Source organism: Cylas formicarius, unplaced genomic scaffold, assembly GCF_029955315.1.
Source record: "Cylas formicarius isolate icCylForm1 unplaced genomic scaffold, icCylForm1.1 PGA_scaffold_6__28_contigs__length_40554024, whole genome shotgun sequence".
Classification (NCBI taxonomy): Eukaryota; Metazoa; Arthropoda; class Insecta; order Coleoptera; family Brentidae; genus Cylas; species Cylas formicarius.
In genome coordinates, this window is record NW_026844347.1 from 7,010,118 (window position 1) to 7,025,776 (window position 15,659).

Consider the following 15,659-nt stretch of genomic DNA (forward strand, 5'->3'; position numbering starts at 1 on the left):
CCACTTAGCATACGTATGCGTCCGAACTAACAATTTTCGCAGCTTAAGGTTTCATATAAGGCGACGGATATTTATAAGGGGTTGATAAGAAATTTTCGGATTTATAAGAGTTTTTGTAGTTTTATGAGAAAATTATTATTGTTGTAAGTTTTTTAAGACCTAAAATAAGTACCCAACCGTTTTCAGTTTTATAATATTTCCGTTACTTTATCTATAAAACCTTTGGTGTTGTTTACTTCAGGTTTTTTTAATAATGTTTCATGGAATTCTTAAAATTTTTATTATAAAATTTTTGTTCTTGAAGATTTATAGCTTACTCCGTAGAACCATTATAAATCTTACATACTACCTATTCTACAGCTAGCTACTATGAAAGCTAAAGAATGTTATACAACTTGTAGCTTAGTAACAAAGTTTTTCGTGTAACAGGAGACCGCTATGATGTCCAATAATTGTTTTCTAAGCAATTTTTAATATAGTGACAGCTTTTATAGAAAGTGTGCTAAAAATTTCACTGCTGTTTCAAGACATAATTTTTTGAAAAGCTCTGTGTTTACTTCGAAGCCAGTGTTTATGCTTCGCCAAATTGTTCGCAAGCTAACTATCAGGTCTTCAGCAGGAGGTATTATTTTTGCAGAAATATCCGAATGAACAAAAAAAGGTCTAGCCATATTGCTGGCAAATCCAGCAAATACATTAATTTTGTACTTGCCCTACTTTTTGCTAGTTTTTCACCACATCGCTAATATAAATCGTCTGAAGAAAGTAGTGACTAACGTACCCTAACAAAAACCGCCATTTTGAAAAAAATCTCCGAGAATTTCTGGGGTTTTGTTTTCTGAAAAATTTAAATATTGTTGAAAAGAAGGAAAAAATAAATACAAAACAATTGCCGAAGAAAAATGCCGATTTTTCAAGCGAAACTGCAAATTATCGCAGGATTTTTTAATCAAATCACTCTTGGAAATAATCGAATAAAAGTATTAATATTTTTTGGAACCTGAAAAACGCGTAACAACTTTTTCTCTACCCCGAAAAGTGAAAATCATTTTTTTTAAATTGTAAAGTAAAATTACCTGTTTCGACACTACTGTACCATATATAGATATAGATTTTTACCACTAGGCACCATTCTTCCAATATTTTTATAAGAAACTAAGCCAGAATAAATTATTACAATAAAATAACGGCATTTTCAAGAAATGCCAACTTTGAACTCACATATTTCTGAAAATGATCACAATAAATCTGTAACTAGGGTAGGGTATAATAGCCAAGTAAATATATAAATAAGGGCTAATGGAGTTAGCCTGAAATCCTTGCTATTTCTGATTTTTGGAGGGGATGTCTGCGAAATTAACCTCTGGTGACCCGATTGAATTCCAAAAATATATATTTCAAAGTAAAAGGGATTATGAAAAATTTCCTATTTTGCTTCTGAAACCGTTCAATCCGGAAGTTTAAAAAAAAAGTTATAGAGCGTGCCCACTTTCTTGTGTTACCCAGTATATTTGTGGACAAATAAAAACTTTCTTATTTTAATATAATAACGTATTTGGTTGTGAATCATATTTGAAGGGGTGAAATGTTCGTCAACGAATTAACCTAATCTTCTTAACTCTAATTATTTTTATTTACAATTTTACCTCTAATTTAAAACTAATCTTTCCGTAAACCTGCCACAAGCTTAATAATACTGGTACGTCATAATTTTCGTGACACATTTGGGAATTTGGTTTGCAAACAAATGTAATTAAAACGAGATTGATGTCAAGGGCTTCTCGACGTCGCTTTGTTTGTTTATATTATGTTAGCAACTTGTTCAATGTTAACCAAATGAACTACTATCTACAAATCTGTAAATAGTGCCTGGTTTGATTAGGTTTTGGCTAAAGCACAATAAAATGAACCTTTTCAAATTAGTAAATTAATTTTAGTAAATAGCTAGTAATTAATAACATGTAATAGTTTTAAATTATGGTGCCTAAACAAGTTGTTAAAAAACACTTTCATTGTTGATTATGTTTTAAAAAACTCGTGAGTTTTCAGAATATGTTTTGACGCTCTTAAACTGTTTATTTTATTGTGATACAACAAGCTTTTTAAATGGTCTTTAACTGTGCCCTTTGAAAATTAAACTAACCAAACATTTTTTACAAAAGTTTTGGATTCCTTCTGCGTCGGTTTTTGCTGACGTTTCGCCAATCATCCTGTTGACTTCTTCAGAGCTTGACTAAAACAGTTTTAGTCAAGCTCTGAAGAAGCCAACAGGATGATTGGCGAAAGATCGGCAATTTCGGCTCAGCAAAAACCGACGCAGGAGGAATCCAGAAGTTTTGTAAAAAGTATTACAGTAGCCTGTGGAAGTTTCTTTGAAAAAAAAATAACCTAACCAAAACTTTAAACAAAAAAGATTAAGGACGTTTTCATAGGATTTTAGGCTTTTAAAACCTATTGGCATTAAGGCTCTAAAAATACATCAATAAATATTGTGCTACAGTTAATCCCAAAATGAGAAATAAAATTGTAGAAGAAAAGTAGAATCTGCCCTTAAATTTGTTGCTCAACATTTCGATATATTTTTTTAAGGACCTAATAAAAGAACCAAGAAATATTTTAGAAAGTAAGTGTTTTAAATTCCTCAAACATAGATTATAATGTGTATCCAGTTCTTTTATACACCATATACCAGGTGCCCAAAAAATATAGTTACTGTGGAATATATGTATAATTACACAATTGGTCAAACAAACAAATAATGTAGAATATAGAATAAAAAACCATTTAATAGCAACAAATCTAACCCCCAAGCAACCCACTGGTGGCGAAGCGGAAGCAATATTGAATGAAAATTCCCGTTTTTTATTACAGATTTAACAGACGTTTTCTTTTGATTTCTCGACACATGACGTTGTATTCGCAAAAAAAAGCATTTATCCTATTTGTAAAGAAATACGTGGATCAATGTTTAGTGTTATGATAAAACTAGTAACTAGTAAATCAAGTTATATCGATTTTTTGCAAATCAGTACAACTAACCAAAACTGAAAAAAAAATCTTTTTCCCATAAAATTTTTCAATTTTTACAAAAATTATGTTATTTTTTAATATATATCAGTTTGAACAGGTAGAGGACAATTTTAAAAAACTTTTGCAAAAATTCATTAATGAAAAATGTAGTAAAACAGAAGTACAGGAAAAAAAGAAACTGTAATAAATGAGCCATCAGATAGATAATACACTTATGGATTTAAATAAATTGTGGAAAACTTTCAAGGTAATGAATTTTCATTCCGAAAAACTCAAAATAAAAAATCCCATTTGATAGAGAGATAAAAATTAGAAAAGCACGAGGTAAGTTTTCATGGAAGAATGTTCCTCTGGAATAAGAGCACGCCATATGATTCCTCCTAGGTCTGTTATACTGTTATAAATAATGCCAACTATCACACAAGAAAAGCCGAAAAAGTATCCACGTCTTCTTAGGAACAAATGACATTCATGACGTTATTTTAAATAAGAAGCAATGTACGAGAGATATGCCGAAAAAAGGGCTACTGCAGATTTTAAAATTGAATAAACCTTTTTGTACGACATTTCTTGTCAACGAAATTGGAATATGACGGTACTTCGCCTTTTGCCATCCCACTGTCAAAAATTTGAAAAAAAAAACTATAGTTCATCTGACTACTCAGAATATGATTATTAAAATTTACAAATGAAGTTGTACGGTAAATAATAAATTTTTTAAAAGTAATAACATTTATTATTCTTTCTTCTATATAGTTTTTATTTACTTGACCTTGGAATATTTAATATAGTAACGCGTTTGTCACATTACTACAACGACTATTACAAATTAGTGTGACCCTAACATAGGAACGATTGAATATTACTATTGACAAATCGTCTGGATTCCTCTAGCGTCTATTATTGATCAATACAACTTGGCTTAACTGAAACTGTAGTTCCAGTTGAGCTCTGAAAAAGCTAATTTGATGAATAGTGAAACCTTAGCAAGTTATATTGATCAAAAATCGACGCAGGAGAAATCCATAAGATTTGTAAATAGTGTGTGAAAGTTCCTTTCAAAAAATAAAATGTTAGTATAAAAAAAAACTTTCCATAATAAAAGTTACAAGGTTTTTTAGAAATGCACATTTTCCAAAAAAACTCTGAAACGGTATCTGGATATCCAAGTGCGGTTTTTACCATTAAGGATTTTATGAAAATTGAGCTCCAGGAACCGACATTACTGTTTATCTGGAGTTTTTTGTCATTTTTTGTCAATCTTAAAGTCATTTCAGGATAAACCGGCCCACCCTGTGCGTATCCTTGCTGTTGTTGCGTCAAACGTCCGGCTATCTTCTAACTGACTAACCAATACTATTTTCATTTCAGTCGTAAAGTCCTTCAGATCGGCAGAGGCATAGAAGATTTCGGGATCATCCGATGGGAGCTGATCACGTGTCTGATCTGCGCGTGGATTCTGATCTATTTCGGCATTTGGAAAAGTATAAAGTCGTCGGCAAAAGTCCGGTATTTCACGGCCACCTTCCCCTTCATCATCATTATCGTGTTATTGATAAAATCGCTCACGCTAGATGGAGCCGACAAAGGCATGAGATACTTTTTCAAACCCAAATTCGAATTGTTGTTGGATGCTAAGGTTAGTACATTTTTAAATAACATAATATTATTTTATTTCGACGCGTTAAGTTTGCTTCTATAATTATGCCACAGCTATTAGGTTATACTCTACTTCGTCATCCACCGTGTCGAGGTCGAAATCAACTATTTGTTGAATTTTCTTTCTTCGTGTTGTGAATTCAGGGTTTCCAATTCTTGCAATTGTTGTTCTTTGTTTTTTTATTTGTTTTTCCTCCCGTCTTAGTTGTCTCTCTTCTTCACCTTATCTGGTTTATTCATGCTGCGTGCATTCCTCGTCATAGTAGGGAGTCCATATCTCCTGTTATTTTTCTGTACTTATGGACTTCGTTAGCCACTTCCTCTATGGCACTACATTTACGCTGGTATTCGTCTGCATTTTCATTGGTTTTATATTTTCCTGCAGTTTCTCTTCTAGAGCTTGTTCAACATTTCTCTCGGTGTACTTTTAACCTGTAGTAGTATCTAACATATCACATCACTAAAGTGCCTTGGATCTTTTGCTACATGGTCGATTTGGTTGATCATATTTTTATTTGGGGCCACCCATGATCCCTTGTGTATATTTTTCCGATCACAACATGTACTGCTTATTACGATGCTCAACGCGGTAGCTAGATGTATGAATCTGTCACCATTATTATTAGATCTACCATGTAGACTACGAGTGCCGATGGTTGGTCTCTTTTTCTATCTTTGCGTCAAGTCGCTCAGAATAGTATATTATGCAACAAGTGCGGCATTTGACTCATAAGTTTGTTTGGCACGAGCGGAGCGAGTGTTTAATAAACGAGCGACTTAAAAAGTTTACCATACTTTTTCTACGACCGTTAGTTTTTGGGTACTTGCGGTAATATCTCCGAAAACATCCGATTGCTCCCAAACCCTTGCAGTAATATCCCGGAAATATTCGAAGTGACTCACATCCGAAGCGAAACTGGGGGAGTAAAATGACACTTTCTTAACGCTAGGTCGGTGTATAATTAGGAATTTTACAGAAGGGAGTAGAAAAATATCTTTATATCATTTCTTGGGCATGTTTTTGTGATTCTTTGTTGAGCCTCATAAAACTGGTCTTTTTCGTCCTCAAGCTTCTCTTCGGTGTTCAGTGGGAGCATGGACATTGATTATTGAGTATATTAAGAATTTACAAAGTATTTTGCGTAGACGTCTTTTGAATGCTACGAAGTCTATGACACGGACTTTACTGCTATAAATTCGGTTCTTAGCCTGTGTTACAAATGATACTACTAGAACATGGAGGGAGGGTTTGCCAGATCGCCAGATCGTCTTTGGTAGACTGCCAGCTTTTAACAGGGGTTTAAATGTGGTTTAAAATTAAGCATTCCTGATTACCCCCGAGGCTGCATATTGCTTTAACCCCAAATAAAAAAATAACCGTCTAACATATTCAATTCAAATATAATTCACGGAAAATTGCCAGTAGTTACAGTCCCATCAGATTTAATATCTTTGCTTTTGCCCACAACACGGCGATATCTAAATGTGCGCTTGGAGCTGTTTCCAAGTATCGTCCGCCACCTTTTAGAGGATTATAAATGTATGTCAAACACCAAATGTACTTCAATTGTATCTAAGCTCTCTTGCGAAATAAAATTATTTTTATAAGCAACATTTCAAGTTTCGATATCAAAATTCGGTTAAAAAATAACAGCAATTTTTATCTGATAAAAATACGTATTGCATCTATTGTAAGCGTCCTTTTTTACATATTTGATAGTCACTTTAACTGTAAATATTTATGACATTTATGCTAAGAGATAATTATTGCTAATAGAGAATTTATTTACAGGTATGGGTTAATGCCGCCAGTCAGACGTTCAACTCCATGGGCTGTGCGTTCGGTTCGATGATTTCATTTGCCAGTTATAATAAATACGACAACAATATAATGTACGATACCATAGCAGTTTGGCTAGTAAACGCGATAACGAGCCTTCTGGTTGGAATATTTGCTTTCGCAACGATTGGCAACATTGCACTCGAACAAGGCACTTCTATAGAAGACGTTATCGATGATGGTAGGTAACAACGCAACGCGCAATAGATTTTATCAGTGACTACATCCGAAGAAGACATACAGAAGACACGGTGTGCTGAATAAACTGATATGATCGTCATGACGTCTTCACAATTTTTAAGTGTACGTTTGTCACATACCTTAGTGTCACAATAGACATGTTGGTTCAAGTTACTTCGTCGACTCTACAGCATCTTCAAAACCCAATAGAGTTGAGTACAATATGGTGTTATAAAAAAGCAGTCTGTTAAGCACATTTAGTAACCTGTGTTTTTATTGTACCTAAGATTTTTTAAGCATTACTTGCACGTATTATAAATAATAAGAATAATTACCAAATTCGATAGAAGCACGCAAAATAATTCTTAACATACAAAAGTATCGCTGATATAAAAAATAACGCCAAGGCCTAATAACAAAGCCGATGAATACGCTATGAGGAATCTCAATGAAATGTAATAGAAATTCTGTTTTTTAAAGTCAAAAATTATCTTTGACAATATTTTCATATAATCTCATGCGGCGTATATAAGGAGAGTTAGAAAAGTTACTAGTTGTGAAAGCTGAGACACTGAAAATTGATCTGTTCCGAAGGATATGAGAGCTAGCATTAATAAGAATGTAGTTCACACAAAACTCCGAATCGATAAAATTATTTTTCTGTTCCCGTCTGTAAAATGCCTAATTACACACCGATCTAGCGTGCGGGAAGCGTCACTTTACCACGTCAGTTCCCACGGATCCGAGCCACTTCGGACATTTCCGGGATTTTACAGCACGGGTTTGGGAGTAATCGGATGTTTTCGGAGATATTTCCCACGCCTTAAATTTTAACGTTTGTCAATTCTGACGGTCATGTCAGTGAATGTATTCGTGTTGTTTTGCGAAAATGTACCCAAAAACTGTCGTAGAAAAAGTATAGTAAACTTTTTAAGCCACTCGTTTATTAAACACCAGATCCGCTCGTGATCAAATGCCGTTTACCGCACTTGTTGCATAATATACTATTACCATCTAATAAATAAAGAAAATGTTAAAACACTGCCTTCCGGTTTCAGTGATTGTAAGCGATAATAGTGAAAATTCTCATTATAACAGTGATAGTATCTTGGTCTACTGAAAGAAAAAGGGCAATAATAAATTTTACTTGGACACTCTTGGTTCGAACCACGTAATTGTGGACTCAGAACTGTTGACGAATACTCCAGAATTCTTCTTACCATACCGCAATAAAATATAATTAAGGAAGCTGGGTGCCTAAAGCCTTTAGTAGTTACATATTTTTTAAACCATCAACGCATACTCGGATTAAAAAACAAAGCAAAAGTTCAGATTCAGATTTCTTACACCCACAAAAGCTTTCATTCCAAATTTAGTAATAATAAATAATAATAATAAAGTCAATTTCTACAATCTACGGTTATTCTATGACCACCATTACGGATCGCCCTGGAATTTTTTTATCTTTCTTCGACGAGCTAATAAGGTACTTCTTGTTGATATTATTTAAAGTGAAACAAATCGATTTATCTATATTTCTGTCTTACAGGTCCCGGGTTGATTTTCGTGGTCTATCCCCAGACGATGGCAAAAATGCCTTCTTCGCAACTCTGGGCAGTGTTTTTCTTCTTCATGTTGATCTGCCTCGCCTTGAACAGTCAAGTAATAACGAATTTCGTAAAAGTGATCCTGTTAGATTACCATCTGATTCAGATTTTTGTAGTTCGCGATCGTCGAAGTTGTGCTGACGTCGATTCAAGATGGTTTTCCGGCGTGGATTAAACGAAACTTGATGTGCCACGAAGTGCTTGCGCTCATCATATGCTTCATTTCGTTCTTGTGCGGGATTCCGAATGTCACGCAAGTAAGTGTCTTGATTTGGATCATCGAAGACGCATTGTTATTCAGGTTCTTTAAAAAAAAAGCGAAAAACTTAAGGGGCTAGTTTCCTGTCTAAAGCCAACCACATAATGTTTTTTTTATTAATCCATTATTTATTATTTATTTAAGTATTTATTTTAGGTATTACTATTATAAAGACACACTTTTTCTATTTTTTTTTAATTTTTAAAAATGGATGGTGTTTATTATTTTATTACTTATTATTTATTTAGGTATTTATTTTAAGTATTGCCATTATAAAAACACACTTTCTTGAATTGAATTAAATCATGCCCATCATTCTTCTGAAGTAAAATTAAGGAAAAACTTACGGACTGTTTATGCTTTATTTAGAAACTTTTTAGTCTCCTGTCAAAAAACTTACAATCAAGATATCTAAGAAAAAACAAAAACTCCATTTATATAATATGTGTTGAAAATGCGATATAATACATGCATTTATCCTATGCATCATTGATTTCCCAATATGTTGAATTTTTTCTTATGACATTACAATACGCAATTATCCGATTTCTTAGATCTTCGACATCCTGTATTGTAGTGATGTATACTTCAGATACAATAAAAAAGATTTAATCCTGGGGACCGAGACGGCCAATGATAAAGCGCACCTTTTCCCATCCAGCAGTTATCAAACATTCGATTTACAAACTGTCGTACGTTTAGGCTGAAATATGCCGTGGCAGCATCATGCTTATAATACATGTTTGTTGTAATTAATTATACATTTTCTATCATAGGACGTAATTAATCTTGAATAAAACTAAAATACGCCTTACCATTTAATGAGTTAAAGGAAGAAAATGTGGATGAATTAAATGATTATGGATAATTCCTAACCAAACCTTAGCGATAAACTGATATTGATCCGAAAAGAGAATTTTTGAATGTAAAAAAGGATCATGGGTATTCATTCGGAGAAACCATTAGGAAAAAATCTTAATATCATGGTAACAGAACTTGAACCCTTGGTGCATGCTATGGATATAACTGTTGTTTTCCTGGTAATTTTGAATCATATTTAGCACAACAACTTCTAATCCAGGTGTTCGAACTTCACGGTATCCGTCGCCATCAAAACTCCTTTTTTCCAAACTTCTTGATTCATGTGGCATGGTAAATAAGATCTGATGAGGCCTGCGATTAGGATACGCTCGAGTATAAAGACGACAAGCTTCCAAGGAACTTCCGTTTCTACGCCTCTATATATAAAATGTCTATCAGCTATTTCTGTATTAGTGACTCTTATTATTGAACAATCAAAGGAATAGATAACAAATTTTTGATTAAATTAGTCGTATTTTGTACTCAAATTAACTGAGCAGTAATAAGAAATGCCTTACAAAGCGGCAGCCGTCTAAATTTTTTGTATCCAATAAACTATTTTCTCACTTTATCCATTGCTTTCGATTTTATTTTTTATTTTAAAGTGGTAAGTCTTAGAAAAGTATGACTTAGAATATGCTGTTATAGCGTGACCCACTATTTTTAAAATGTATTGGCCTGGTTTCTTTACGTAGCTGATCGTTAGTAGTTTTTGAGGTTAGGAAAAACTTCATTTCCTTTCATTTATTTACAGCTGCATAAAAAGGCTTGTTAGGTATTAATGTCTCCCTCATTTTCAGGGCGGTATATATTTTTTCCAATTGATAGATCATTACGCGGCCTCGATATCCATCATGTATCTGGCGTTCTTCGAATGCGTAGCAATAACGTGGTTCTACGGCACGTTCAGGCTGTGCAGGAACGTCAAAACCATGACGGGCAGACATCCCGGCTGGTTCCTCAAGATCTGCTGGTTGGTGATAACGCCGCTAATGATTTTTGCGCTCTGGGTCTTCTTGATCATTGATTACGAACCACCGACTTACAATAATGGAAACTATCATTATCCCGGATGGGCTATAGCGATCGGATGGATCATAGCTTCGTTGTCGATATTGTGCATACCCGCATACATGATTGTGATATTTGTTAGGTCTCCCGGGTCCACGTTTTTAGTGGTAAGTTTTCGAAATCAAAATCGAATTATTGGATCGTAGATGATAGAGCTTAAAGTAATGCACGATACTGAGCGATTTAAAAGGGGAAGGGAATCTAGAAACTATACTGTGGTGACCTATTGTTGATACTTTTACGACGTATAGTCTGTCTCATTCTTCTTCGTGTTGACTTTCGAAGGACCCTCCCCAATCAAAACTTTAGCGATGTTATCACCTATTGTTATTGGGTAAAGCCATTAACAAAAAATGTATTCTTACTTGAGTGACAAGGCAGGGGTGGACCCTACAGGTATATTTGTTTATTTCTGGTATATTTCTTGAGTGTTGGCTATTTGTGGCAGTGTTGAATAATCGTTTTCACTGTGCGTTTGGAAAAAAAACAATTGTCGCTTGATGCAAAACAGGTTGTGAAAAATGTGTATGAAACTTTAATCAGTAGAGGACTTCAACAAGAAGCTTTAAAAAACCTGTCTACTTACAAATACGCATATATAGTCGATAAGGGATATTATTAATAGTGGGGAATTGAAGAAAATGAATAAACGTAGTGATTTTCAAACTCACCGTATACACAGTAGTGATCAGGACATAATAAGAAAGAAAATATAGTGCGTATCAAAGCGAAGTTGTTTCAACTTTGGATAAACTAAAAAAGAAGCTAGAAGAAGATGAAAGCAATATAAATATAACCCGTGCCATCCTTGATAAAATTGTTTGTAAAATGTTATTTAAGTTCCGCAAAATGGACAAACGGCAAGTAGTACTGGAATCACATAGATTATGCACAACAGATCTATAATTTACCTTGATGAAACCTGGTTCGATACACACGGCACTGTATCCAAAGGATGGGTTGACTCCACTCAAAACTGTTAGATAAAAGCACCTCTAAACTGCTTGCTGTTATCTGAACATTAAGGATTCTAGCTCTGATTGTCATAATGTTATAAGTGCCGAACTTTTTAAAAATTGGGATCAAAACAATCTTTTCAAAAATATTTCCAATAACAGTGTTATTATCATGGATAAGGCAAGCTACCACAGCCGTCTGCTACGCAAAGCGCCAGTCTCATCGAGTTCAAAAACTGAAATCCAGGAATATTTAGACATTAGATATTTAGAGAGAATGTTAGATTTAAACATTTAAAAATAAAATGTAATTATGTATAGATATTCCTAGCTATGATTTTATTGTATATATTTATTGTCATTGTTTTTCTTAGTGTAGTTTAATTAGATTATACCCACTTAAATAGACAAAAAAACATATTACCAAAACCTTTGAGAGTCCGTCCCAAATGTTCTGTCTTATACTACCTACGGAACCCGAGTTTTATTGCCGTCGACAGAGGTAACTTCCATAATTGCGGGCAAAAGAGAGCACGCTGAAGCTTGAGACAGACTATACCTCGCTTATCAGTGAAACTAGATTTTATGTCAAAAATCTGTAAACAAAAGGTTTACTATGTTTTCTATGTAAATTTGGACGAGGAAGCCGAATCCATGATTGAGCACGATGATGCCTGTTAAATCTCAGAGATACAACGGCATGTTGGTATGTATATGAACCACTGTAGATTTTTAGAGCTCCCTGAACAGATCTTTGTATTCTGAATTAAAAAATATAAGGTTATGGATACTTTTAAGAATTCATTTGGGATATAAAGGGGGTTTAGTTCGTTAATAGCCAAGAATCATTTAAATTGTCTCTCTCGAAACTGAATCTTTGCAATTTTGCTATTTTCAAATTTTAAAAGACGTTTTCCATGAATATTCTGGTATTCTGAATTCAAAAATATACAAGTTCCTTTGGCTTTGAATTTAAAAATTGGATTTATTATTATTATTATTATTATTACAACATACACAAGAAGCAAATTCGTTTAGAAAAATCATGTTTTGTATAATCACTTATATGGTAATAAATAACTATCGTGAAATTTTTAATTTAATAAGTCTCAGTTTAATAATAAATTATAAATAATAACAAGTTTTATCCAACAGGTGCCGCAAAAAGTTTACCAAACGTGTTGTGTACTCTACTTTTTCTACATCCATTTTTGGGTACATTTTTGCACAAATACATTTACTGACATGACCGCCAGAATTGACAAACGTTAAAATTCAAGTCGCGGGTAATATTTCAGAAAATTGCTCTCAAACCCGTGTGGTAATATTCTGTAAAAGTGCCTGGCAGCCGTGGGTAACGAAACTGACGTCGTAAAATGACACTTTCCCCACGCTAGATCGGTATCTAAATGGCTATTTTACGTTTATTACGAACTCGCTCCACTCCTGCCAGATAAACTCGTGACTTAAACGCCATTTAACAACTTGTCCCGTAATATACTATTATTGCACAAAATTTATCTACGCTTGACACCGAAATCAAATGGAACTGGGTGGAATTTTCAATTTAATTTCTCTGAAATAGGCATGGATCAATGTTTTTAATTCAATCTGATTTCGGCATGATATGTTATTAAAATTTACAACAAAAAGTCTAATTCTATCCTTTCATTAAACATTCAAATTACCTATATTACACAAACAGCACATTTGTTCATTTTGTAGTTTTGTACTGTTTAATTAGCTTTAAATCTTAATCGATCGGCAACCAGAAATCATTCCTTTGCCTTCCAGAAATTAAAAAACTCGTTGAAATCCGACCTGGACGATAAGTGCCCCAAAGGTTGCGAATCGGACTGCGACTGTGCACTGAAAGAGGAAGACTGCAACCCTATGTTGGTAATGCAAGGTCCGGCGGATCTTAGAGACGATAGAAACCTCCAAAGCACTATGTATACCGCTTTAGGGCAGACAGACATCGTTACGAATAACAGAGATAACGGAAGCGGAAATCCCAATGCCGTATCCGGCGTTTCGGATGATGTCAGTGAATACGACAACGTAAATAATCGGCCGAGTAATTACCATTCCAATCACCATTCTGGTGTTAAGTGAACTCGAGTGTCGAAACATTATTTTTCAGCACCTTGTAGGTTGCCGACGTAATGTAACCGAAGACTAGAGATTTAGGCGTTTTGTAGTTCTAAATAATAAATACAAGTTTTCGAAGACTTTGTTTAAATTAGACCATAACCTTTAACCAAACGTGACGTGTATTGAAAAATCCAAGGTGGTAATTTTGCAGCTAATGTTATTGAGTATATTATGCCAGCAGCTATTACGACAATTTTACACTAAATGCTCAATTACCTTTTATTTATTTATTTTGTTAAATATATAGTAACACAAGCGTTATTTTACTGTTTAAACATAGCTCGCTGATATTTTTTGGTAAAACTACCCTGGCATTGCTGCAGTTTTACTTATTTCTTTCAAAAACTAAACAAAATTCAAAAAGTATTTGCGGTATTTGTTTCAAAACCTTGCAAAAATATGCATGGCTATTTAGGACTAATTTTTGATAACAAATATCAACAAGGGCTATTAAGGATTTCTTTAAAAATAAAGTGTCGACGAATTCTTATTCAGGACCACTTAAAACTTAACTATACTAATTCGAAGTTCGAATACAGGGTGCTCGAAATATCGCGGGCGCCTCGCTTAAGCATTACTCCTGTAGAATGTTTGTTTATGAAAGACACTAACCACTTTCTTAAAATGAAATATGATTAGAGAGGATTATATATGAACTAAACAGACTTTACAACGGTGTATTTTTTTAATTAAAAAGGATTTTGCCATGTAGAAGCGAATATTCGACTGTCAAATTCACTAGCTAATTCATATTTTAATTTTGTTTACCTTATACCTCTTGAATAATAATGAGCTTGTTTTAAGATGATATTTAAAAAGAAATGTTCCTTAAAATGTCTTTTTTATTATTATTTTTGAAATTTCTATAATGAAAATTTGGTAAACCTTTATTTTCTTAATACATTAAAAATGTTGGTTGTTGGTATAGTTACTTTTAGGTAGGTAGGTAGTACTTTCTCGATTTTCCGCTTCAAAAAATTGTGTCAATTAGCCATGACTTTAGTCAATGCTATATGAAAAACATTTTCATTTCTCTTTAGTAAGATCTATCCAGTAAGAAATATTTATCAAAAGCTATAAACAATAAATTTCAGGGAAATTAGTATGGTTAGGTTATATGTAGTCCTGAATAAGACTATTATTCTTAAAGAAATCCTTAATAGCCATCTCGATCTTTGACATAAAAAATTAGTACCAGTCGGCCATGACTTTATGTTGATGTAAAAAGAAACATAAGGTTTTAGTGCGTTTAATAAATTAATAATAAAATAAATTATAAATAAAGATTTTATAACGATGTACAGTCTTAAGCGGGACTTAAACGATATTTCAAACACCCATTAGTACCAGTAAAATTTATGTGGGCTGTCTGAATTTTTAAAGCTTATTTGTAAGTGAAATGACTTTCTTTTTTGAAGAGTCCACCTTATCAGATTATGCTCCACTGTCGGGATGACCTTGTAAAATGTAAAACTGTATCATTTCTAGGTTAGCACCCATTGCCTTTGGAAATAATATCCCGAATTCATTTCGATCTATCATTTGCTGCTCTGTTGCCACAAAATACAGTTTGTCCCCATTTTATCATTATCTCGCAAGAATTTGTTGACTCTTCGTTAGTCGTGCCTAGGTCTGGTGGGCATATAAAATATTGGGTTGTAATTTCGACTGTTTCTGAGTCATTACTATGGTAATGGAGCAATTTAGGTCCATCAGACCCATCTGGATCACATGACGGTCTAATTCATAGCACTGTCGAATGTGATAGACTGTTCTGATTTGAACATGAAAGAAACTGATATTTTTGTCTTGCATCCTAGTTCTTCAAAACTTATGCAAGTGTGAGCGTACCACTTTTTGATAATTAAGTTTTTAGTAGTGGACTTTGGCTAATTTTTAATGAAATAATAAAATTCAAGAATGCCGCATAAAAGTTTAACCGCGGCTGAAATGCAAACAAAATTTTATATTCCGCACAGGCCCGCCGGAGAAACAGTTACATTTGAAGAACCTCGAAGACGTGTGTCAACGGGATATATCCA

At 33.7% G+C, this 15,659-nt stretch overlaps 1 protein-coding gene across 9 annotated transcripts in view; it reads left to right on the top strand.

Annotated features, from left to right (window-relative positions):
* LOC132702944 (sodium- and chloride-dependent GABA transporter ine-like) overlaps nt 1-13,678 on the top strand; it is a 33,391-nt gene extending 19,713 nt beyond the window's left edge. For all 9 annotated transcript variants that reach the window (XM_060671857.1, XM_060671854.1, XM_060671859.1 and 6 more), the window contains 6 exons: nt 4,402-4,669; nt 6,482-6,710; nt 8,259-8,371; nt 8,433-8,573; nt 10,237-10,614; nt 13,258-13,678. In XM_060671857.1, the coding sequence (XP_060527840.1) occupies nt 4,402-4,669; nt 6,482-6,710; nt 8,259-8,371; nt 8,433-8,573; nt 10,237-10,614; nt 13,258-13,578 (1,450 nt within the window). In that variant the 3' untranslated portion in view covers nt 13,579-13,678. The remainder of the gene's footprint in view (nt 1-4,401; nt 4,670-6,481; nt 6,711-8,258; nt 8,372-8,432; nt 8,574-10,236; nt 10,615-13,257) is intronic.
* The last annotated feature ends 1,981 nt before the right edge of the window (nt 13,679-15,659 follow it).